The following is a 25,614-nucleotide window of genomic DNA, read 5'->3' on the forward strand; positions in this document are numbered from 1 at the left end:
CTTTAGACTTCTCACCAATTATTCCCACATGAAACCTATGCTTCAGCTGCAGTGCTCAGTTACTTTGGATACATTGTGTACACTCTCATCTCTGCTCCTTCACATAAGCTATACCCTCTGTCTGAGAAGTCTTTCTTCCCATTTGAATAAAACTACATTTTATCCCACTGTCAAAATTCAGTTTGAAGCCACTCTCTTCAGGAATCACCCTGATTCTTTCTGTCATCACCCCACCTATGTCTCCTGTGATCATCCACATTATTTAGTATGTCCATAGAGGCAGGATAGTATATTGTTTAAGTGTTAGCCTCTGGAGTTGAAGCCCCTGTCTAGCTGCCATTGACTAGCTGTGTGATCTTAAATGACATCTTTCAGTGGACACATCACATCTCTCCTACCACATTCTATTTCTTATTCAACCAAAAAAGCAATTGAATGTCTGAGTTACTCCTACATAGAGGTAAAATAGGCAGCTGCCTACATGGTGTGATTTGAAGTTATAATATGACCTGAAATTTTTTTCTTCCTGGCCTTTGATTTAAGTTTTGAAGATGACTTATAAAACTAATAACATTATAATGAAATTCTTAGAATTGTAACCTTATAGATTGGGAATCCTAAAGTGTCATTTCTAGTAAGATCGTTTTAGAATCAGTTAGTTTAATCTTGTTTTGCTATGCGTTTAATATAATCTGCTTGTTTTTTAGTTGGAGAAATTGCTTTTCAGAGAGGTAAATGAGTACAAAGACCATATATGAAATTCAAATTTTTCTTTCTCAACATTATTGTTCTAAAACGTAATTCCAAGTATTTAAAGGCAAATATGGCTTATATTGGTTTTTTCATTGTCTCCAATTATTTTGGTTAGGTATAAGTATTAAGATACAATTTCTTTAATTTCTAAGAATATAAATCTATTTTGTTTAACTTAGAAAAAATAAATACATTTGAAGGATATTGAGGACTCATGGAATCCATGGGAAGTAGAGACCTAGACCTGAGGGTGAGAAGGAAGCAAAGAGCTTTAGTATCAGGTAGAATAAGCCACAAAAGTGGACCTTAAGTCTAACAATCTGGTCAAAATATAAAGGAACACAAAGTCTTTCATTATTTTCTCTCTGCTAAAGATGCAGATTCCATGGAGAGCCTATCTGATTTGCCTAGATAGTGCATGTGCTTTGGCAAGGAACAGCAAGGCCTTTTACTTGTGACCCCACCAAAGTATACCCAACAGCGAAAGAGTCATTTAAACATAGGAAATAAATTGCTATTGAGAAGAGGAAATAGATGTAGATCATCCAAAATTTAGTAACGTCCACTACAACCTAAATTCTTTGTTCATATAAAGAAAAGTGGACAGTACTGACAGCTACCAACTGTAGCCTACTGGTGTTTATATTAAGAGCTTTACCTGTATTTTATTATTAGATGCTTTGAATAAATATGTGAGAAAAATACTACCGTTCCCATTTTACAAATCAGAAAATTGAAGGTGAAAGAAGATAAGTCACTTGCCCAACATTGCATAATTAAATGCCTGGCAAAACCTGGATTCAAAACCAGACCTGTCAGCCTCTAATATCTCTCTTCTCACTACTGCTCTGAACCTTTATGCATGTAAAAGAGCTAATGAAGTTCCTGGCAGCTAGCAGATGCTCTGTCCTGGAGGAACAGAAGCAACAGGGAAACATCAATGGCACTTGCTATTCCCTCCGCATGCAACAGTCTTCCTCCAGAAATCCAACAGGCCTACTCCTTCACTTTATTCAAATGCTACCTCATCAGAAGGGCCTTTCTTCACAACCCTGTGTAACAAACCTACCATCCCTTCTTTTACTTTCTATTCCCTTATGCTGTCTTTTTCCCCTCATATCACTTGTCACCACCTGCCATATATGTTTGTATATTTGTTCTCGCCCATAAAAACAGAAACCTTGTTTTATAAACTGATTTATCTTTAGCATCAAGAACAGTACTTGATAAATATTTGTTTGATGAATGAACAAAACTAATATAATTGGAGGCACAGTTCTTAAGCTCTGCTTCTAAACTCCAGTGTGGCTTCAGCCCAATCATTTATCTCTATAGGCTTCAGTTATAAAATAAAAAACATTGAGCCAGATCAAGCCTAAACCCCCGACCTCTTTGCCATGTTTTTTGCCACCCAAATTCTATTTACCTGTTTATTTGGTTTTATGTGTTGTGCTTCTCTCCTAGCTTTCTTGTAAGCATTTTGTAGCCAAAAAATGGTTGAAAGACACTGCACAGGGTGATCCTTAAAGTTCTCTATCTCTATAAAAGTGTGCAGATGTGTCAGCATAAAGGGTTAATAGACTTCCCAAATAGATTGCAAAGAAAGTCTTTCAAATAACAATTATGCTTTTCTTATATGAAAAAAAAAAATTCCTTGCCTCCTATACTTCTGATTTCCAAATTTCAGGAGGCTGGTAGATGAGTTAATTTACTCATTTCAATTACCAAAAGCTCTTTACTGAGTCCATGTTATTATTTTAATTAACATAATAACCCTAAAAAGTAGGAAGTTGTGAAATACATGAATTCAGAGCTTCTAAGATTAATAAATCTACTGAAGTATGAAAGCTTTTCACGTAATTTTTAAATGTGTGAAGATCAATAGTGTAGAAAGGAAGCTATGCCATACACAGGCAGATGATGGGCACTGAGAAATTGATTTAGAGGCATTCTTGCATGTGATGAAGGCCAAGATGTCACAGCTGACTCCTTTGAATCAGCATTTCAACCAGTTACTCTGTGAAGGAATAGCCTAACTGGGTATCAGTGGTGATACCTTGGGTGCCAATGGCCTTTGTGTATAAGATGTCATTGAGAACATGATTAAAATCCTCTGTATCTCTTTTGGGGGTAAATCTTTACTCCACAACATGGCTTACGTGTTATGCTGTATCCTATGGCCTCCACCTTCCTTTTCAACTGTATCTGTTGCTTCTGCCTATGTTATTAACACTCTCATTCATGCATTCATTAATTCAATGAATTCAAATTATGTACTTAGTGATTACTATGTACCAGACTTGGATTAGCCAGTAGGGATTCATGGTGTACAAATAGAAACATGGACCTACTCTAATGGAACAAAGAAGAGCAATAGTAAGTCATAATGAAGTATGATGCATGTTAGATAGGGTATTAAAGTGATCATGGGCTGAGACAGGGTAAGGAGTGGGCCTAGCTAATCTAGGTGGAAGGAGGATTTCCTAGAGGAAGTGAGACCAAAGATAAGTAACTCTTGACCTATGAAGAATCTCTAGAGCAGTGGTCCCCAGCCTTTTTGGCACCAGCAACCCATTTTATGGAAGACAGTTTTTCCATCGACGGGGGTTGGGGCTGTGGGGATGGTTTTGGGGTCAATCTGTTTCACCTCAGATCATCAGGCATTAGTTAGATTCTCAAAAGGAGAGTGCAATCTAGATCCCTTGCATGCAAAGTTCACAATAGGGTTTGCACTCCTATGAGAATCTAATGCCACCACTGATCTGACAGGAAGTGGAGCTCAAGCAGTAACGCTTGCTCGCCCACAGCTCGCCTCCTGCTGTGTGGCCTGTCCATGGCCCCAAGGGTTGGGGACCCCTGCTGTAGAGAGTTAAGTGTTGGTAGGCTCCTGTGGTTTGATAATTCAGCTCACTGGTTGACTTAATCCTAGATATATCTGGGGCTTAGTCCCATCCTACAGACAGTAAGAGGCTCTGCCAACAAGATGAAGGCTCCTTCTATCCCCAGGACTTTTTTCCAAGAATCACAACTGTCTTGACCTTACTTAGTCTCCTACTTGTATTGTGGGCTTTTGCTTTGCCCTTACCTCTGACTTCTGTGTCAATCTCAGTTCCAAACCCTCTACTTGTTCTGACCTTGATAATCTGATGCTTGTTGCTGAATCCAGCCTGCTGGTCACACTACCAGAGTAATTCTTCTGGCACCATTAGGTAGGACTTCCTTTCTCTGTATTAGACATTCCCAGGGCTATGCCATATCGTTCTTCAGTCAGTGCTTTGCCTCTCCAGCCCAGATCTCATACCTGATAGCCTGCCATCCCTATGCACCCACAGGTCATCAAATTATTATAACTTTTCACATGGAGCAATGGACTGGGCTTGGCTTCCTCACCTGCTGTCTGGAGACTGATATTCAAGGGGTATCTCCTCAAGATCCTCATCTGCTTCCCCATGTATCTATGCCAGCCTTTTATTCCTGGTAGGTTAGCCCTCACTCCTGATTTCCTTTATCATAGAGAGAATAATTTCTGCATGACCTGGCTTGGAACATGGTATGTCATCTCTGCTAAGTAATCCTACTCCCCTCCTCACCGATTCTGATCACATCTTCATCCACTTCAGACTGTGATTGTACTTTTGCCCCCAGGAGAGCTGAAAGTCATTGGCTACTTACGCCTTCTGCCCCTCCTCATTCTTCTCCTTTGCAGTCTACTTCCTCAGCTGCTGACTCAGTCTTGGCTCCAACCTCATTATCTCTCATCCCCTGTCCCCCACTGAGTTTGGAAACCTAGTTTTTGGACCAACTCATTTTTCACATTACTTTTTGGCTAAGCTCCCTGGATTTGACAACCTGGAATTTAGGCCATTTCCTGGCTTTCTTGGACTCCAGATCACTTGAATCTACTCTCATGATCTATTCCTCAGTCTTTCCACTGGGGGCTCAGTTCAGTGAACAAGCATTCCCTGAGTTGGGATTGGGAGTGGAGGGAGGACAGGGGTCCAGGGAGATGATAAATCAGATAGGGCTCTATATTATCCTATTTTCCTGTATTTCTTTGTCTGTTATTAAGCATACTCAACCTTGTTTATACCTAGCCTGTATTACCCCACTCAGTGTGTGCAGGTGGACAATCTGTAACTACTTTGTGCTGGAGGTCATTATGTTGAGATCTTAAAAACCAGCACCACTCCCCCACCCCCTCTTAGTAACCAGGCTTAGGTCTGTGTCTACAAGCTGAAAAATCTAACAGTGGCTCCTCACATGTTAGGGCTCAGTGACAATGAATACTCCTGCTTAAAATCTCTTATCTCATGAGGCTGTGTATTAGTCTGTTCTCACATTGCCATAAAGAACTGCCCCATATTGGGTAGTTTATAAAGGAATTGACTCACAGTTCCGCATGGCTGGGAGGCATCAGGAAACTTACAATCATGGCAGAAGAGGATGCAAATACATCCTTCTTCACATAACAGCAGGAAGGAGAAGTGCTGAGCAAAGAAGGAAAAGTGCCTTATAAGACCATCACTCACTATCATGAGAACAGCAGCATGGAGGTAACCACCCTCATGATTCAATTACCTACCACAGGGTCCCTTGCACAACATATGGGGCTTATGGGAAGTACAATTAAAGATGAGATTGGGTGGGGACACAGCCAAACCACATTATTCCTCCCTTGGCCCCTCCCAAATCTCAAATTCTCACATTTCAAAACATAATCATGCCTTCCCAACAGCCCCCCAAAGTCTTAACTCATTCCAGCATTAACCCAAATGTCCAGGAACAAAGTGTCATCTGAGACAAGGCAAGTCCCTTCTGCCTATGAGCCTGCAAAATCAAAAGCAAGTTAGTTACTTCCTAGATACACTGGGGGTACAGGCATTGGGTAAATATACCCCTTCCAAATGGGAGAAATTGACCAACAGGCCCCATGCAAGTCTGAAATCCAATAGGGTCGTCACTGAACATTAAAGTTCCAAAATGATCTCCTTTGACTCCATGTCTCACATCCAGGTCATGCTGATACAAGAGGTGGGCTCCCGTGGCGTTAGAGCTGCCAAAGCCCCTGTGGCTTTGCAGGGTACAGTCCCCCTCCTGGCTGCTTTAACAGGCTGGCATTGTCTGTGACTTTTCCAGGTGCATGGTGCAAGCTGTCGGTGGATGTACCATTCTGGAGTCTGGAGGATGGTGGCCCTCTTCTCACAGCTCCACTAGGCAGTGCCCCAGTGGGAACTCTGTGTGGGGGCTCCAACCCCACATTTCCCTTTCACACTGCCCTAGCAGAGTTTCTCCATGAGGGCTCTGCCCCTGTAGCAAACTTTTGCCTGGACATCCAGGAATTTCCATACCTCCTCTGAAATCTAGGCAGAGGTTCCCAAACCCCAATTCTTGACTTCTGTGTACCCATAGGCCCAAAACCACATGGAAGCTGCCCAGGTTTGGAGCTTGCGCCCTCTGAAGCAATGGTCCAAGCTGTACTTTGGCCCCATTTAGCCATGGCTGGAGCTGAAGCAGCTGGGAGCAGGACACCATGTCCCAAGGCTGCACAGAGCAGGGGTCCCTGGGCCCTGCCATGAAACCATTTTTTCCCTCCTAGGCCTCTGGGCCTGTGATAAGAGGGGCTGCTGTGAAGGTCTCTGATATGCCTTGGAGACATTTTCCCCATTTCTTGGTGATTAACATTTGGCTCCTTGTTACTTATGCAAATTTCTGCAGCAGACTTGAATTTCTCCCCAGAAAATGGGTTTTTCTTTTTTTGTTGCATCATTAGGCTGCAAATTTTCCAAACTTTTGTGCTCTGCTTCCTCTTGAACCCTTTGCCATTCAGAAATTTCTTCTGCCAGATATGCTAAATCATCTCTCTCAAGTTCAAAATTCCACAGATCTCTAGGGCAGGGCAAAATGCCACCGGTCTCTTTGCATAACAAGAGTTGCCTTTACTCCAGTTCCCAACAAGTTCCTCATCTCCATCTGAGACCACCTCAGGCTAGACTTCATTGTCAATATCACTATTGGCATTTTGGCCAAAGCCATTCAACAAGTCTCTAGGAAGTTCCAAACATTCCCACATTTTCCTGTCTTCTTCTGAGCCCTCCACACTGTTCCAACCTCTGCCTGTTACCCAGTTCCACATTTTGGGGTATCTTTACAGCAGTGCCCCACTCTCTGTGATACTAATTTACCATACTAGTTCTTTCTCAGGCTGCTATGAAGAAATACACAAAACTGGGTAATTTATAAAGGAAAGAGGTTTAATTGGTTCACAGTTCCACATGACTGGGAAGGCTTCAGGAAACTTAAAATCATAGCTGAAGGGGAAGCAAACATGTCCTCCTTCACATGATGGCAAGAAGGAGGAGTGCTGAGCAAAGAGGGAAAAGCCCCTTATAAAACCATCAGATCTTGTGAGAACTCACTCACTATCACAAGAACAGCAGTATGGGGGTAACCGCCCCCATGATTCAATTACCTCCTGCTGGGTCTTTCCCATGACATGTGGCGATTATGGGAACTACAGTTCCAGATAAAATTTGGGTGGGGACACAGCCAAACCATATCAGGCTGGAAAGAGAAGGAAGAACAATCTAGAAACAAATCAGGATACTACATTTTGCAGGATTCTGCACTGTAGAGGAAGAGGAAGCCTTCACGTGGATGATTAATCCTTTATCCTTTCTCTGAGAGGCACTATGTGAAAATTGGGCAAAATCTTACTCATGGAACAGCTTCCTGGAGAAGCCCCTCCACCACAATACCCATCCCTACCCAGCTCTGCAAGAAACCCTCTAGCCAATCATGGACCTAGAAATGTCAGGGCACAGACAGTCAGCCTTCTTACTTCTCTGGCATTATCCCCTCACCAATACACATTCACTCCATTCAGTTAACAAATATCTATTGTGAGTATTCCATGTTTCAGGTACCATCATATACTAGATTATTCACTAGTGAGCAAAAAATAGATACTGTCCCTACCCACATACAAATTACAACCTAGTTGGAAATATAAACTATAAACAAACAAGCACCATACATGCATAATTATAAATTGAGATAATGCTTTGAGGAAAGGATCTAGTTGCTCTGAGGGATATTAACAGCAGCTAAAACAAAAAAGATGAGTAGAAACCAGCTAGGCAAAGGAAGAAGTTAGTGTGGAGAATGGAATGAATGGAAGGAAAAGTGTTCAAAGGTCTTGAGATAAAACTATGAAGTGGGTGCATCTGAGGAAGTAAAAAAGTCGTGTTAAAGAGTTTGGATTTTGTTCCAGCATAACTGGAAATTGTGAATTTTAATCTAGGAAGTGACATGATCCAATTAAGCTTTTTTTTCTTTTTCTTTTTTGTTTTGAGACAGGGTTTTATTGTTACCCAGGCTGCAGTGCTGTGGCACAATCATGGCTCACTGCAGCCTGAACCTCCTTGGCTCAGGTGGTTATCCCACCTCAGCCCCACAAGTAGCTGGGACTATAGGTTCGTGCCACCGCACCTGGCTAACTTTTATATTTTTCTTTTCTTTTCTCTTTTGGTAGAGACAGGATTTTGCCATGTTGCCCAGGCTCATCTCAAATTCCTGAGCTCAAGGCATCCACCTGCCTTGATCTCCAAAAGTGCTGGATTTACAAGCATGAGCCACCACTCTGGCCCAATTAAGCTTTGAAAAGGCTATGCAGAGAAGGGAACTGAGAGGGGAAGAGTAGGAAAAAGGAAGCTTGGCAGAGTAGAATACTTTTTTCAGCAAACTAGCCAAAACATAGAAATGTAATAGACAAGTAGATAGATTGGAAATATCTTTTGGAGACAGATAAATTTAAAGTCTTTTAGAGAACTTAAGACCTTAGTGAGATGTGAAAATTTCAGTAAATGATATCTAGTCAAAAAAATTTGATATCATTTTTGACTTTGCTCTTACTTTTTGACATTTTCATATCCAATCCATCAAGAAATCCTATAGACTACCTTTGAAACAGATTCCAAATCTCACTTTTTACCCCCTCCACAGCTTCTTGCTTTACTTAACCCATTATTATACATTGCTTAGACAGCCACAATAGCTATCCACTGGTCTCGCTTTCACTCCTCCCAATCCCCAGATAAAACTCTTACCAAAGACGAGGCCCTATAATCTAGTACCCTCCCCCACTTTCTAACTTATTTTCTGCCAGTCTCCTCATCACTTATTCCTATTTATTCACCCTGACATTCTTACCATTCCTAGAGACACAAAAACTTATTTCTGCCCTTGGACCTTTATGCTTGCTGTTCTCTCTGGCTCAGTTTTTCCAACTATATATATAGTTTATTTCCTCACTTTGAGTTCTACTAAATGGTTACCTCTCTGGCCATCCTAATTTAAAAAGTCCCTATGTTACCCTCTATCCCCTTATCTTGCTTTTTCTTTCATTATTCTTATCATTACCTTATACTATATTATACATTGATTTGTTTGTTTATCGCTCTTTCCCGTTAGAATTTAAGTTCCCTGAAAGCATGGAATTGCTTTTTTTTTCCCCTTCTGCTTCTACAACAGCTAGAAAAGTGCCAACATGGGAAGCTCTTGGGCAATATATTTTTTTAATTTTGTATTGACAAATAAAACAGGCAGTATTTATTGAAGGGTGAAAGAGAGTTAAAGTTAACTCAGGTTCCTGGTTTATACAATTGCCTGGATGTAGATGGTGAAGCTATTCACTGAGACAGGAGCACTTTTAGAAGCCCAGATTTGGGGCATGTCAGGAGATTAATTTTAATCAGGTTAAATTTGAGGTAACTTTGAGACATCCAAGAGGAGCGATCAGGTTGGCAGTTGGATAGAATGACCATATAATTAATCATTCCAACTGAAAGTGAATAGGAGAACTAAAAAAAATTGTATATTTTTTGAAATACTGTTTTTTGAAACAAAATTGATTTTATTACATTAGTAGAGTTACAAAATAATTATTTTCAAAATCTAGTTTTAAAAATAAAATTTAATCTAAAAATAAGATTAATAGGCATTCATGTACATTAAAGCAAAAATGTTTAAAAACATATTTATTTTCTTAAAATCAAAGTAATTATTTTTGGCATACATTCACAGGCTTTACTCAGTTTCTTAGCTACACCTATATCTAACACTATGTCATTGGTATTTTTATGAAGAATATTTTTTCTAATATGTTCTCATGATTTTTAGTTCTTGATGACATTGCCTTTGCCTTTAATCTTCTTAGAGTTACATATTATGATGAATAAGTTTGAAACTGTTGACACATTCAATTAATTATTCTTTATAGAACATACTATACTTAAATTAAAAAGGCATTTTCTCTGTAGGTACTCAGGTACCTGCCTGATAAATTTAGAGCACATTTTATAAATAAGGGACATTCCTAGAAATAAGCTTTTTAGTATTGAAATATATAAATATTTCAGTCCAAATATTTATACAGTTACTTCCTTATTTGCTCCCTTCAGGAAATTTTTCTTTGATTTTTTTTATAAAACAAAATTTATCAAATGAGGTGCTTCTTCATTCTTTTAAATGTTCACCAAATGTAGATATTATAAAACTGAAGGCCTTCTCAATTTTATTCCACTGTAGTACAACATATAAATGTACAATTAAAAATAGGAGCTTCATGAAAAGACTCTATTAATAAGCTGTTATCCCAAGGTAAAATCATAGAATTTCAAAATTTAATCTTGTATTTCAATTTTGCTTTCACCATTTAATTTGTGCAATTTCTTTCTTGCTTTTGTAAAGACAACTGTCGTATCTTCTTGTTTGCAAGCTTTATTTTAAATAATTGCAAATTGATAAAAGCTTTAAAAGCTGAAGCACTTTGGTGCTTCATTTATTGAATATTTGATTAAAGATTGCCAGTTGATTTTGAACAAAAGACAGCCAAAATGTAAAAGTCTCATTAACAATAACAAAGAAAAAGTACAAAATCAATGTAGATTAACAAAATTTTGAGCCTCTATTAAAGACTCAAACTTTGTGAAATCACATTGATGTCAGACAGTAAAGACAGAAAGTGTGGTCTGGCTTTCTAAAACTTTATGAAAACATTTTTTTCACATTAGTTTAATGTTAGCTTCACACAAAAATTGTATAGTTCTGTTTGGGTACATTTTGACAACTATGGCTTCTATTTTGAAGATAGAAAATAGAAGCTTGTTTGGATGCAATTATGAATTATGTAGACACCTCAAGCCAATTCAAAATAAATTTTACTCCATAGGTTTGTTGATTTAACAAGTATATTGCTTTCACCAAACCAAAATAGGTTTGCTGATTTAACAAGTACATTGTTTTCACCAATTTCAAAAAATACCAATTGTATTCATATTGCCCTAAAATAATTTTTTCTTTAATGTTTAACTTTTGAAAATGAATAAGCTGTATCAGCACTACCAAGACAGTATTTTAGCTTCAAAAGAATTAATTTCCAAAAGCTTTACTTTGGTTACATGAATTGGATGAAAATAATTGAAGTATATTGGAATTCAGTTAAATTATTTTGTTTGATATATCTGTTGACTTTGATATAAAACTGCTGGTTTTAGTTCTTCTGCTAATTGAGGAAAGACATTGACAGCTACCACTTCATACCCAAGAGAACTTGGAATTGGTAACGATCAAAATTATTTTAAAATAGTCATGTAAATAATAAGCCAGACATCAGAAGTTATATGTAGTATAGCTCTGATGTCTGGCTTTTCATTTAGAGCAAATGACTGTTCTAGAATAATTTCAATCATATTTCTTCTATGCTTCTGCTTTTACATGTGTAAATTGTAGTATTTTGGCATAAGTTTTTCAAAAATAAGTATTAACTATTTAAGTAGATGTTGATGTTTCTTCAGCAGGTTTGTGTCTTCTGATTTTTATGCGGGCATGTTATCAGTACATCCCTATCAGGATCATAAACACTGACAAATGTTTTATACACATTATGTATTTATTATTGCATGTCATGAGAAATGGAAATTTAATAGTTAACTTTCCTAAAACATACACTTTTGTAGTTTTGAGCTCATTGCTGATAAAAGGGTAACAGACAAAAAATTTTTTTAAGAATTTTAACTAAACAAGAAAATAAGTGCATAATTTTATGTTATACCCCAGCATAAATGTGTCAAGAGCATTCAGACTATTCCCTATAAGCAGGACTGCTTAGTCTCTATTTCCCAGGCATATTTCAAATTCTCCTAACCAATTTTTTTCCACATTTCCTATTGATCCCACTAACTAGTAACCTGGAGGCTCCATGTATCTTGAAGGTTACAGCATGGGCCACAGCACAATTGACTGGTACAACAAGCTGCCAGCAGGGACAACATCTTTGAATACTTCTCACACCACCATTTGGAAACTGAAGGTATTAACTGCCTTCCTGTATCCAGACACACTTAGTTTTATCAGACAGCACATTCCTTGAAAGGTGGATATTGGTTACTTTGGGTCTGCAAAAGGTCAAGAAGAGAAAACAGGTTATCACTGTTTTTAGTTAATAAGCATATATTTAAATTAAGACCCCATCCATTTTCACTTTTTCCTTGACCCCCTACCTTGACTTGCTCTGTCCATTTCATACCCTAAGCACACTTAGTGCGAACCTGGAATTCATTGTTCCCAACCAAGAAAGAGCATGATGCCAACTATCCATCACACACAGCATGATGAGTATCACATTTACCATTTACTAAGCACCCCGTATGTGTCAGGTACCAATCTCCAAACTTCACAACAAGTCTATAAGCTAGACACTATTTGCATTTTATAGATTGGGAAACCCAGGCCCAAGGTTACATGACTGATTAATAATAATGGAAATCGATTAGAGCCTAAACCCACATTAGTTCTACTATACAATGACTGCATTTCTAAAAGACATCCAAAGCTAGAATTGCACGTAGCCCTATCTGTTCATTCAAAACCCAGCACTGACTGACTTATTTACTCATTCATTCAAAATATTTATCAATTGCCTCTATATGCTAGGTTTTATGCAAGGTGACAAGGGGATTCCAGTCTAGTGACTTCACAGCCTGAATGATTATTGTTATTCCACCCATGATGTAACAACAAAGTAATCTGGATACAAAACTTCAGTGCAAACCTGACCCATTTCAGCTATGGTCTACCACCTAATAATCCCAAAGCACCCAGAATTCTAATACTGCCTCATGTACCATCCCATACTCCAGCAAATGACAGTTTTGAAAACACAGTCCTTTTCACCTAAGAGTTTCACAACAACCCTAAGAAGGATACAGGATGCTTTTTAGTAACCACATTTTATACAGAGGCATGGGGGAAGAATATACCAAGCGCTTGGACTAGAATCCAACTCCTAGTTCCTTGTTCAGTCTTCTCTTCTTGCTGCCTGTCAGGAATCTGGATTGGAGAAGATAGAGTATGTGATTTATAGCCTCTCATTGCATGGGGTGCCTGTCCCTGGAGTTTCTGTCTGCATTGGCATTCTGCCAGCAGCCACCATAGGTAGGAATATTGTTGCTGTCCATGACCAGGGGGAATAATCAGTCTCAGCTATTCCTCAGCTCCAAACAAGCCTAAGTAATTGGGTTTAATTTTAATTTTTTTAATGGCTTGGAATTAATAGAAGCAGCTGCTGCCACAGTGTGTGGGTGTCCTTCTCCAGAAGGCACAGACCAAAAAAAAAAAAAATCCCTACATATAATATAAACTCTGAAAAATAAATAATACAGTGTGTAGGACAAAAAGGTTAATTCAAGAATCGAGCAATGTCTTTTTGTTATCAAAAATTCAGCTGGCAATATGTAGCACTGTCTCTCTCCTCCCACCCTGAGTGCCCATCAGCCCCTGATAAGATGATAATCTGATTAGACACTGGGTGTAAAAATGTGTTGCCTGTATCTGAGCACTCTCTCACTCTTTCTCCCCCTCCTTGTGACTCACCAAGAGATTAGCTGTGACAAAGTGCGGAGAGAGATAAGAATAGATGTGCTGGTGACAGGAGTACTATTATAATTATTTGGGGGAAGATAGGATTGGAATTAGAATAGGTCCTGTTTGCCTAGGGAGGGTGCATTTAGAATATGGGTATCCATCCAAGGTCCCTGGCTATGCCAGACATCAAAGAGGAAAAGGAGGGGGGCAAATGGCTCAAGCTAGGTGATAGCCTTGGTTGTTCCAGCCAAATGTAGACTAAAGGCCATGTGTTGGCACAGATGACAAATGAGAGATTCAGCTGCCCTCACGAAGGGAAAAGGAATGAAATCTTACCTCAATTTCAAATATGCCTGAGAAACTACATGCCAGTTTGCTTTCAGCCCCTGAGTAGATGAAGTAAGGGAACCAAGAGACCTATAACTGCCATTGTTGGATAAATCTGAGGTAGCACAGCCTTGGAATGGTGGGAAGAATATGTGCTTAGCATTCAGACAGTAGTGTGCATCAAACGGATAGCACAGCTATTGAGATTCAGAAGGTGCTTAAAATTTGCTACTTCCTTTGGGGATATCTGAGTGACTTTGTGATCCCCTTGTTTTGCACACCTTTTTTAAGACTTACAACCTGGAAAGAATGATTTTTTATTATGTCCCTTTCTGCTAATTTGAAGAAAAATGCTTGTGTCTACTAGGGTTGAAACACCTTTATTCCCATCTGTATTTCTCTGCTTAATTAGAGAGGAAATTAGGGCTCCTGTCTTTCAAGGCTCCTGAGGAGGACCAGAGAATGCTGCTGTTTTAGAGAAACTTATGTACTGCATTAGGTCTGGGACTTCTCTTCTTCCTTATGTTCTGGTAACCTCCAAAATGATGCTTTGGGAATTTAGCTGAGAGGTCTCAGCAGAAAGTAGAGAGGATGATAGGTGGGAGGGGAATCACTCATTCACTCATAAGTCAACTCAGTCATTTAACAAAATACGTTGAGCTCCTCTTTAAGGCCAAGTATTGTGCTAATGCTGAGGATTTTGAGGTAAATCAGAAAAACAGCAGTGTTTGCAATTAGTATTTAGAGCAGTTAATTCATCCTGAAGTTGTTGACAAAGACTTCAAAGAGGAACTATCATTTGAGCTAGGCCTCACTTCTCTATACAGAGATGCACTGTGTAGAAAAGAATGGGAATAGCATTTAAAAAGGCAAGGAATAGCATTTAAAAAGGCAGAAGGAATAGCATTTAAAAAGGCAAGGAGGTTTTTGAGAATATGATATATTCAGGGCATGACTTAAAGTTTCACTAGAGAGAGTACAATGTATATATATATTAGTGGAGCTGACATTATTTATTCACAAACATATTTATCTAATTCATAAGTGTTCTTGGCACTTCATCTATAAGCCTTTGTATAGGTCCCGGAGAACTAGAGATGAACAATATGTAGTACCTGCCATCCAGGAGAGCTCAATCTCATAGTGGAGAAAGGAATATGTTTAAACTGATGTAATGAGATAGAAGTTATAATAGAGTATGTTCGTGAATGTGTTGAGTGTGTACATGCATGAGAGAGTGCGTGTGTGTGTGCGCTTACTCAGAACATTCAGTCACGCATGACTGAATCTGAGGATGTGAGTTACAGACCTCCCTCATTCATGTGGATGTCCTCAGGACGTTGAACTCAGAACAAGGCCTTATTCCAAGAGCTGGATCAGCCTTTAGTCCCCAGGTCTTGAAAGCACACACTACAGGACCTGAAATCTTCCTGGGTGTCTGGCAGGATCGGGTGTTGTGCCATTTTCTTTCTGAGGTCTTCTGGGGAGTCATGAACAACCTGCATAAGCATAAAGGTTCTTGACTCTACCTTTATTTTCATACCACTGATATAATATGAATAACTTCAGAGGATTGTTGAGAGGAATAAAGAAAATACATTATAAAGTACTTAGAATGGCCTAGCATATGGTCCATGCTATATAGATATTAGGAAATAGTACTATAATAATAATTATTATTATTTTATTTTTCCATGGATATCATAGACTATCTGTGTTAAACGGAATCAGAAGTCTACCTTGTCTAACCTAACATCAAGTACAGGATCTTTATCCCCTAAAGCTTCTAATACTTGTATTTCTCTGTAAGGCAACCCTCTCTACTTTCTCTTCAGCTGAATGTTAAAGAGTCTCTACTTTATACTGAACTAGAATCTGCCTTCTTGTGATACCTACCAATGTTATTCTGGGATAAGAAGGTTTTTTCCCTTTTTTTCATTGCTTTTTACATAAATAAGTATTGCTTGAGACCGCTCTATGCCATGACTAGAGGTAAAGAAGTAACACAGTTTATATTTTCAAGAAGCCTACTCTTTGAAGAAATATCCAAATATCCATTTACTTTTATTGTTCATTGTTAAGAGACAAACTAGATGATAAAAGTCTTTTTATATAATTTTTTAAAGTAGAGAAAAATAAGGAAGACTCAATAGTCAGGGAAGGCTTTAGAGAAGAGCTGTGTTGAAGGGTAGTCAGTTATACATTGATTTGTTCATTTAAAAAATATTTAAACCTTTGTTGACAATTGACTATATGCCTCATCTATCAGTAGGAATTCACCAAGTATGCAAGATGGTGGGGAAGGCAGACCAGGTAGAGGAAAGATCGAGCACAAAACATAGAGATATTGAAGGTATGGCACAAAATTGTGTTAGGGAGTTATGAGTAGTTGAATATAAACAAAGCAAAGGTTTCAAGGAGGGTGAAATGGGTGATGATGCTGGAATCATAAGGCCATCACAGGAAGCCTTGTGGGCCAAACTGAAATGTGAGGATAGGAAGTTGCTTAAAAGGTTTTTAGCAAGAGAGTACTATAAAATCAGGTTTTTCTGGAAGTAGAAGGTAAGGCTGTAAGTTGGGTGGCAAGGGGAAAAGGGAAGTGGAAAGATACTGTAGTGATTATGAATACAGGCTTTTGAGCCACACTGGCCTAGGCTTAATACAGGATCTGCTGCTCACTGATCTTGTGACCTCAGGGAATCTTTTTTTTTTTTTCCTCTCTTGGCTTCAATTTTTTTTTATCTATGTAAAGGGATAACAGCCCCTAGCTCATAAGGTTATTATGAGGATCAAATCATAATGCATATAAAACACTTAACACAATGTCTGAGACATAATGAACAAAATAAGAGAAAAATAAGAAGTACATCCCAAATGAAAGAGACATTTTTTCCTCCCTAGTTTCAGCCCCCTTTGCTTTATTCTTTGCATTACTTGAAAGTCTTGAATTTTGCCTGCTGAGCCCTCCTCAAATAGATTTCTGTTTGTATCCTTGGGAAAGTCTAGAAAATCTAAGCCCTGAACAGCATCTCAGTTTCCCTGAATGATTGCCCTAGAGCCCGTTAACTCCACTTTGTCTGCTAATCAGGTTAGGCATCCTGGCTCACCCAGGAGAGGAGCTCGACAGCTGCAGGCAGTAGATGGATTCTCCTGATAGCACATAATCAAATTCAGTGGAGACAGCAGGCTCTCAGAGTCAAGTTGCAGAACTTGGCTGGAAGAGGAGAAAACTGTGGTGACAGAATTGAAAGCATATACCCTGGTTGGATATACTGGTAAATAAAGAGCTGAAAACAGCATCATAATCTGAGACCTTATGACTGTAGGAACCACTCATGAATGAAGACATACTCATCCAGGGCTCTAAGAGACTCACACTCAGACCGTCAAGTCAGAGCCTGAAGTGACTATCACAGACCATTGGCTGGAAACATCAAGGCCATTTTCACAGACATTCTCCCCAAATACAAATCAGGAACCCTGGGACTCGTGTATGCCACCAGCCTGCCTCACTTTCCTGCATCTTCAATAACATCACAAATGTAGATCATCGTGTATTCTCTCCATACCCACATCCTTGCTCTGGTCTGTTCTCTCTCTAATCTTGACTCTTCACTGCTTCCTTCCCTCTCCTCTTCAGACCTCTTCATCTTCCACTTTTTCCTCTGGTACTCAGCTCCATGGTTAATAATCCCACTTGGATCCTCAGTCTTTAAGTTCACTTCTTCCTTTACCCCTTGTCTTAACCAAACTAGACTTGGTTAAAAGTCTATGATGCTTAAATATTTGCTAAATAAAACAATGAACTGAGGCCTGACCCTCTTGGAGGACATTACTTCCCCAATTGCCCTCTCAAGAAATCCTCATTCTTCTATACTGCATGTACAGAAGGATCAGGAGGGGTCACTTTCCTCCTCACTCCTCATGCAACTTCCAAGCCATTATTTCTCTACCTCATCACTGATAACTCCAGAATTTAGGGTAGCAATCTAGTTAGAAGAAGGAGTGCCTATAAGAATTATCTTGAAGATATACTTCCATTATAAGAAGACTGTTATTTATGTATTTATGGGCAGTAGCTTTGGGAGTAGGAGGCAAATGGACTCTATTGGTGGGCCAAACACCTCTAAACAACCTTTGATACTACCTCTGACTGTTACGTGAAAGCTCTGTTTCTTTGTTGCTTAGACTGCATATCTATCATCCTGTCTTTCTCCTCAGCACTTTCAGATTCTTACCCATCTTAGACCCCATGGCCCATCATTTTAGTCACTTTTTCTAATATAATCAAATACCAGAATATTTAATTAAATTTAATATAATCAAATGTATGCACAGGCATCAATGCCATGTAACCACTGCTGTTCCAAAGGAATCCCACAGCCACACCTCCCACCCTGGCCACTTAGCTTCAGAAAGACACTAAGGTAGAAACAAGATTCTGCAACAAACACTAGTATGTTATAATGCTCCGTTCTATCTGTTAACAGTTTTCTCCAGGTTGTTCTACCTGGAGACAGCACCCTTCTTGTTTTTCTCAATTTCCCCTCCTAAACCTTCCTCCTCACATTTGTCTTCATATGCCACTGTAGTCTTTGGCTTCTCAATTGAATGCCAAGCCACTACAGGTGAGCCTTACATCCTTCATCCACTGTATCTGCACTCCCCAGGAGCATCCCTTCCTTTAAGGATCTTCCAAATCAACCTTGGTGGTTAAGACTTATTAAGCAATTGATAAAAAAGCAAGAGTTACACAAAATGTGGAGCTGAACTGGCCTGGAATTGTCCATGTAGTTAGTATCATGGAAAGGGCACAGTTTTAGATGAGTTTTGCAGGATAAGCAGGATTTGAAATGATAGAAATGAGAGACATTCACTGCAGGGAAACATTGTGAAGAGGTTGGATATCATAAATCATGAGAGGGTAGAGTAACTCTTTAAAGTGGGTAAATGCAAAGACATTATGGAAACTATGACTGCAACATTTTTGTTTCCTGTTTGCATCTCAGTGTTTAGCTTAGCAAAATTGCCCACACAGCATATTTTAAAGCACTATTTCCCAAAGTGCTTCTGTGGAAAATTAGTCTCATGGAATGCTCTGTAGAAAATAATAGTAATAATTTAGAGAAACGTTGAATATTTCCCCTTCCTTGAATATATACAATGCATATGAGTTTATTTTAAAAGTTCTTAATTAGTCTTATAATTTAAAAAACTTGACTTCCCCAGGAAAAGTAGTCCTCTCCCAATTATATCTCTATAGCATCACAGTCTTTATTTACCTTCAAGGCACTTTTAGAATCTGTAATTATATTGTCTACTTATTTTTAATATTTTACTGACCGCTTCCCCACTATTATCCATGAGGACAGAGATCTTCCTTGTCTTATTTATTATTGTACATCAAGGCCTGGGCATTTGATGCCACATATGTTAAGTGCTCAAAATAAGGATAAACAAGTGAATAGAATGTGTCTATTTTTGTTTAACTTTGCATTTTCTAGACAGTTGAGAAAGGGTAGCACTGGATTGTGAGCAAAGAGCTGCCAGATTCAGGTCTGTTTTAAACAATATGTGGTTTGTGTTGTCATTTTCCCAGCCCCATTACCCATGGTTCTTGATGTTACAGTTTTTCTCCAGCCATTGATTTATATGTATTACCTTTTGAAGCTTGAACAAATGTCTCATATGCCCAAATTTCTTTGTTTATATATTTTAGGCAAAGGCTGCCACCCAAAAATGTTTACTACTACCGCTGCCCGGACCATAGGAAGAACTATGTGATGTCCTTTGCCTTTTGTTTTGACCGAGAAGAAGATATTTACCAGTTTGCTTACTGCTACCCATATACATACACTCGCTTCCAACATTACCTTGACAGCCTGCAAAAGAGAAACATGGATTACTTCTTTCGGGAGCAGCTGGGCCAGAGTGTGGTAAGGCCTGTGCCAGGTTTGGGTTACTCATTTGGAAACAGGCAAACCTGGGATAGGGACTTAGCACGGGTTTTTATGGAATGCAAATAATGAATACTGGTGCTTTCCAGAACTTTTAATAATTTACTAACTACAATTAAACAATTATATAATTAGTATTAATTTAACAATTCTTTAAAGTATTGTTTTTATTGTGTGATTTATTGCGACTGTGGGCACCAGGAAGTCACAAAATAAGATATGAGACAGATGGTTGTTTTTCTGAATGAAGCTGATAAAGCTCTCTAGCAAAATACAAAAGTTAAGTGAATCCAAAAACCTCTGAGAGAAAAGGAGACTTTTGCTAGGTGTTACAAAAGATATGAAAGCATTTTATTACTGTGAGCCTCTGATAGGAAGAATACATTTCTTAGTGAACCAAACTTGCCTGCAGTACAGGTTAGCAAGTGGTGTGCAGTTTGGTTGTGATGGCCACAATGTGCTCTGTCTCTGTCATCCATCAGTTCCTGACTCTTTTTTCCTGCTCCAGGTTTAGTTTCCTGGGTCTAGAGATTTCAGTCTCCTATTCCATAATTGTTCCCTATTGCTGATGTGACAAACTACCACAAATATGGTAGTATAAAACAACACAAAATTATTATCTTATAATTCCAGGGGCTAGAAATACAAAATGAGTCTCACTAGGTTAAAGTCAAGGTATCAGCAGATCTGCATTTCTTTTGGAGGCTCTAGGGGAGAATTTATTTCCCTGCCTTTTCCAGCTTCTAGAGGCTGCTTGCATTTCTTAGTTTGTAGTTCCCTTCCATCTTGAGAGCCATCAGTGGCTGGTTGAGTCTTTTTCATGCTGTGTCACTGTGATATGAACTCTCTTTCACTTATAAGGATCCCTGTGCTTACAATGGATTTACCCAGATAATCCAGGTTAATCTCCATATAGCAAGATCTTTATCTTAATCATATCTGTGAAGTCCCGTTTGTTATGTGAGGTAACACAGTGACAGGTTCTGGGGATTAGGAGTTAGACATCTTGGGTTGGGGAGTGTTGCATTATTTTGCCTACCACATCTTCCTACTTCCTTTTTTTTTTTTTGAGATGGAGTCTTGCTCTGTCACCCAGGCTGGAGTGCAGTGGCAAGATCTCGGCTCACAGCTCACTGCAACCTCTGCCTCCCAGGTTCAAGCAATTCTCCTGCCTCAGCCTCCCGAGTAGCTGGGATTACAGCCACCACACCCAGCTAATTTTTGTATTTTTATTAGACAGTGTTTCACCATGTTGGCCAGGCTGGTCTCAAACTCCTGACCTCAGGCGATCCACCCGCCTCGGCCTCCCAAAGTGCTGGGATTACAGGTGTGAGCCACCGTACCCTGCCTCTTCCTACTTCCCTCTCTTCCTCTTGTGCCCAGACTAGGATCTGAAGTTGTTCTTCATACTGGATTCATAGGTTTTACTCTTTGTTGTCAGCAATACTTTGGTTGCTAATAAAGAATAAGCAGGTGCTAATTTGGTTTTATGTTTTACTCTTCAAAAAGTGTGGATTGTGCCCCTAAAAGAGGCTTATTGGACAGGCTCTAAACATTCTAAATGAAGATACTGGTGAAATTGGCAGAAGATACTTTACTTGGGGTTCTGATATGTGTTGGTAGTTAAATGGACTCAGCCTAGTGACTGTGAGTTTCACATAAAAGTGAGACGCATTTCTAAATAAATCCAGGATACCTCAAAAAAGAGAGCAGTAAAGAGGGCCTATGTGCAACTCAGGTACCTGAGAGACAAATCTGGTCATGTTATTCTTGTAGTCTGAGATTCTGTATGCACTATGATTTCATAGCTAAATATCTTTTCTCTACTCCAACCTTCTTCCCAACAGTGCTTCTCATGGTATCTTCCCATTTGTATCTGTTGCCTATATATTTTGAACTGAAAATTGGTATACATGGTGTATGAGTCAGCATGCTAGCAGGAAACAGATGGCAGCCTCAAATTAGGATAATTTAAGGAAGGTTTAATAAATGGGTTATTTACAAGGTGTGGGCAATGTATGCAATGACAAAGTACAGTGAAATTCTCTAGGGCTAATAACAGCTCAAAGGGAATAAAGGGAAGGAAGGTTAACAGAACACAATAGTAGAGAGTCATTTAGTGGGTCATCTCAGAAAGAATTGGTGACCTTCAGTTAAGGTACACAGTTAGCCTAAGATAATCCCATAGAGAGTGGTGAGAAAAATAAATATACAGACCTCATTCTCTTACTTACATCTGATCTCCTTCTAGGAGTCCATATTGGCCAACACAACCAGAATCCAGAGAACAAAGGAGCCCATTTATGTAATTCATACAGATCATCCTCCTAGGGAAAATAAAAAGATATAGAAGGGTGGAGAGTGGATGTAGAGGAACAAATATAATACATTAAGTGCACCTGGTCCAATTAACAGTATATTACTGAACAGTGAGCTTATTTGAGAAGGAATTGTCAGAAAAATTCTGAGATGAATATTTACCAGACATATGAATTGCGATCTTTTTTAAGAGAATGGGAAGTTCATTCATTACTCATAACTTTTAAGGCAGGATCTGTACATTTCATTCCTGTGCCCACCCCAACCTTCTCTTAGATTTATGACTAGGCAGAATGTAGGTGCACAATGAATGTTTATTGAGTGAATGATTGAAACAATGAAAAAATGAATTAAGAACATGTCTGGAAGCAGTGTGAAGAGCTGAAAACAACAGAAAGCTAATAAGAAAAACAATAGGATCAGTTAAGCTTTCAATAATAGATATTCAAAATAACATATATAAAATTACAACTTAAACATGATAGACGTTTATTTCTTTTCAATGTAAAAGTCTAAATGTAGGCAATCCACAACAATTTTATGGCTCTACTCCTTGAAAGCCTCAAAGAGTCAGGTTCTTCTAGCTTTCTTCTCTGTCATCCTTGGGATGTGGCCCTCAACCTCATGATTCAATATGGAATTCTACCATCATATCTGTATTCCATGCAGCAGGATGAAGGAGACGGTGGAGAAAGAAGAAGCAGTTCTGTGGCACTGTCATTTACTAGAACTCATCCACATTTAACTAAAGGAAGGAAAAGAAATGAAGTCTTTGTTCTGAGTAGCCAAGTTTTAGCTAAAAATTGGTGGTCCTCTAACTATGTGGGAGAATTGATATCGAGGGACAGCTTAAAGTCGCTGCCACAGGATATCTGAATTCTGCTTTCAGCTCTAACATGAAACTACTTGTATTACCTTGAATTCTATGTTCCCTTTCTGGGGATAATTTTTTTCACCTATAAAGTGAGAAAATTAGACTTGAATAAAAGTTTTCAAATTATCCTCGAGGAATTCCTCAGTTGGAAAAAGTAATAGTTTGAAACTCCTGTCCTACTTCAGAGCCTGTGAGAGGCACTGTGTACTTGTATATATACAAGGTATATATACAAGTCTTGATATACTTCCAGAAGTATATTCTGTACCAGGGGAAAAAGGACATCTCAAAATAGCTCTGATACTTTAAAACATATATAATTAAGGATAGAATGAGTTTTTTAAGAAGTTAATAATAAAAATAAACATCATGGAGAATGTCTTTAAAAGCTAAAGATTTTGCTTTTAAGCCATCTTGAAAGATGGGTGGGATTACAGAATACAGAGTTGATAATAAGGTAGCCCAGAAAGCAAGAAAAGCCAGAGCCATTGCCTGATGGTGGTAGTTGATTAGAAGTCTGGTGTGATTGGAATAGGAAATTCATGGGGCAACTGGAAGATTAGGCTAGACAAGAAGATTCGGGCAAAACTCTGGAAAGCCCTGATTTTCATATTGGCTGCATCCTTTATTCAGATTCAACACAACACACATACTGGGTTTCTTACTTTATATAGACTATTTGGTTTTTTTCTCACAATAGTTTTGTAGAGTAGGCAGAACTGTCCCAGTTTGGGGGTAAATAATCTGAGGATAAAAAATAAGTTTCTTCGTTAAGACCACATGACTAGTTCATATCAGGGCCAAGATTTAAAACCATGGTTTCTAACACCATGTCCTGTCCCTTTGATGGACATTTTAACACCCAAAAAGATTTTTGAGAAAGGGATTTACCTTATCCAAAGCAGCATTTTAAGAAAGTAAATTTAATGGAAGTACAGGGTGTACCTGTGCCATCTGGACTAGATCAGGGAAGCTCTGTGGGTTGGCTCAATCCTCTGTTCTGGACCTTGATGAAGGTACTAGAGATTTTAAGGCTTTCTGGCATACTTTTGCAGACAAGTTGATTCTCAGTTACCAGGGTATTTGATATGGCTTGTGTCTGAAGGCATCACTATAATTAGTTAATCCTTATTCCAATTCGAAGGGAGGATAATTACAAGTGGGAAGGCTAAACATGCCAGCATCTAGATCTCAGGGAGAGCAGGCAGGAAGGAAGATTTTGAATTTTTAGTGCTAGAACTATCAATCACTATGGTCATTGTTGTTACTGGTACTAATTATATCATCCAAGAATGCATTTTATTTTGTTACCAGTAGCCCCTTTTAAACCTACTGAACAAAACCCCTTTGAACACGTATTTAAAACCGTGATCTGCCATTTAAGATAAGGACATCATGAGAAAGATATTTTTACTATTGTTTTAATAGCTTTATTGAGGTATAATTTGCAGTATATAAAATTCATGCATTGTAAGGGGATAATTTTATGATTTTTAGTACCTTATGATTTTTATAGAGTTGTGTAACTATTACCACAATTTGATTTTAGAACATTTCCATCATCTCAAAAAGTTCCCTTGTTAATTCTCACTTCCAGTCCCAGTCGCAGGTAACTGCCGATCTGCTGACACTATAAATTTGCCATTTCTGAACATTTCGTAACAGAATCTTATGCGTCTTGCATTTTTCACTTAGCACCGTAATATGGATGAACCTCAAAAATATTATAGCATGTATCAGTAGTTCATTTTTAGTACTGAATGGTATTCCATTGAAAGGTACACCACATTTTGTTTACCTATTCTCCAGTTCAAGGACATTTGGATGGATTTCGGTTTGGACTTATTATGAATAATGCTGCTATGATCATTCATGTACTTATCTTTGAGTGGACATATGAATACATTTTTCTTGGAGTGAAATCATTAGGAAATATGTTTTTGTTCAACTTTTAAAAGATAAACTGTCAAACTGTGTTCCAAATAGTAGTGTCATTTTATGTCCTTATCAGCCATGTAGGAGGGTTAGTTTTCCCAGATGCTAGCCAACACTTAGAATTATCTGTAATTTTTATTATAGCCTTTTAGTGGGTATATCTCCTTATGGTTTTAATTTGTATTGCCCTTATGATTAATTATATTGATCGTTTTCTCATGTGCTTACTTGCCATTCATAAATCTTCTTTGGTGAAGTGTCAGTTCAAATCATTTGCCCATTTTTAAAACTGGGTTCTCATAAGAGTTTTAAGAGTTCTTTATATATTCTAACACAAGTCTTTTGTCAGATATATGTTTTGCAAATATTTTCCTCCAAACCATGCCTGTCTTTTCATTCATTCTCTTAATCTATCTTTTGAAGAATAAAAACTTTAAATTTGAAGTCCAATTTATCAAATTTTTAATGGATTATGCTTTTGGTGCTATTATGAATGGCAGTACCTGTGCACCAAATCCTTGCCAGCAT

The 25,614-nt window shown here is 38.5% G+C and overlaps 1 protein-coding gene across 8 annotated transcripts in view; it reads left to right on the forward strand.

Moving 5' to 3' along the window:
• LOC101147269 (AGBL carboxypeptidase 4) overlaps nt 1-25,614 on the forward strand; it is a 1,515,476-nt gene that overhangs the window by 970,262 nt on the left and 519,600 nt on the right. For all 8 annotated transcript variants that reach the window (XM_055348249.2, XM_019018134.4, XM_063698909.1 and 5 more), the window contains one exon: nt 19,721-19,937. In XM_055348249.2, the coding sequence (XP_055204224.2) occupies nt 19,721-19,937 (217 nt within the window). The remainder of the gene's footprint in view (nt 1-19,720; nt 19,938-25,614) is intronic.

This window comes from Gorilla gorilla, chromosome 1, assembly GCF_029281585.2.
Source record: "Gorilla gorilla gorilla isolate KB3781 chromosome 1, NHGRI_mGorGor1-v2.1_pri, whole genome shotgun sequence".
Classification (NCBI taxonomy): Eukaryota; Metazoa; Chordata; class Mammalia; order Primates; family Hominidae; genus Gorilla; species Gorilla gorilla.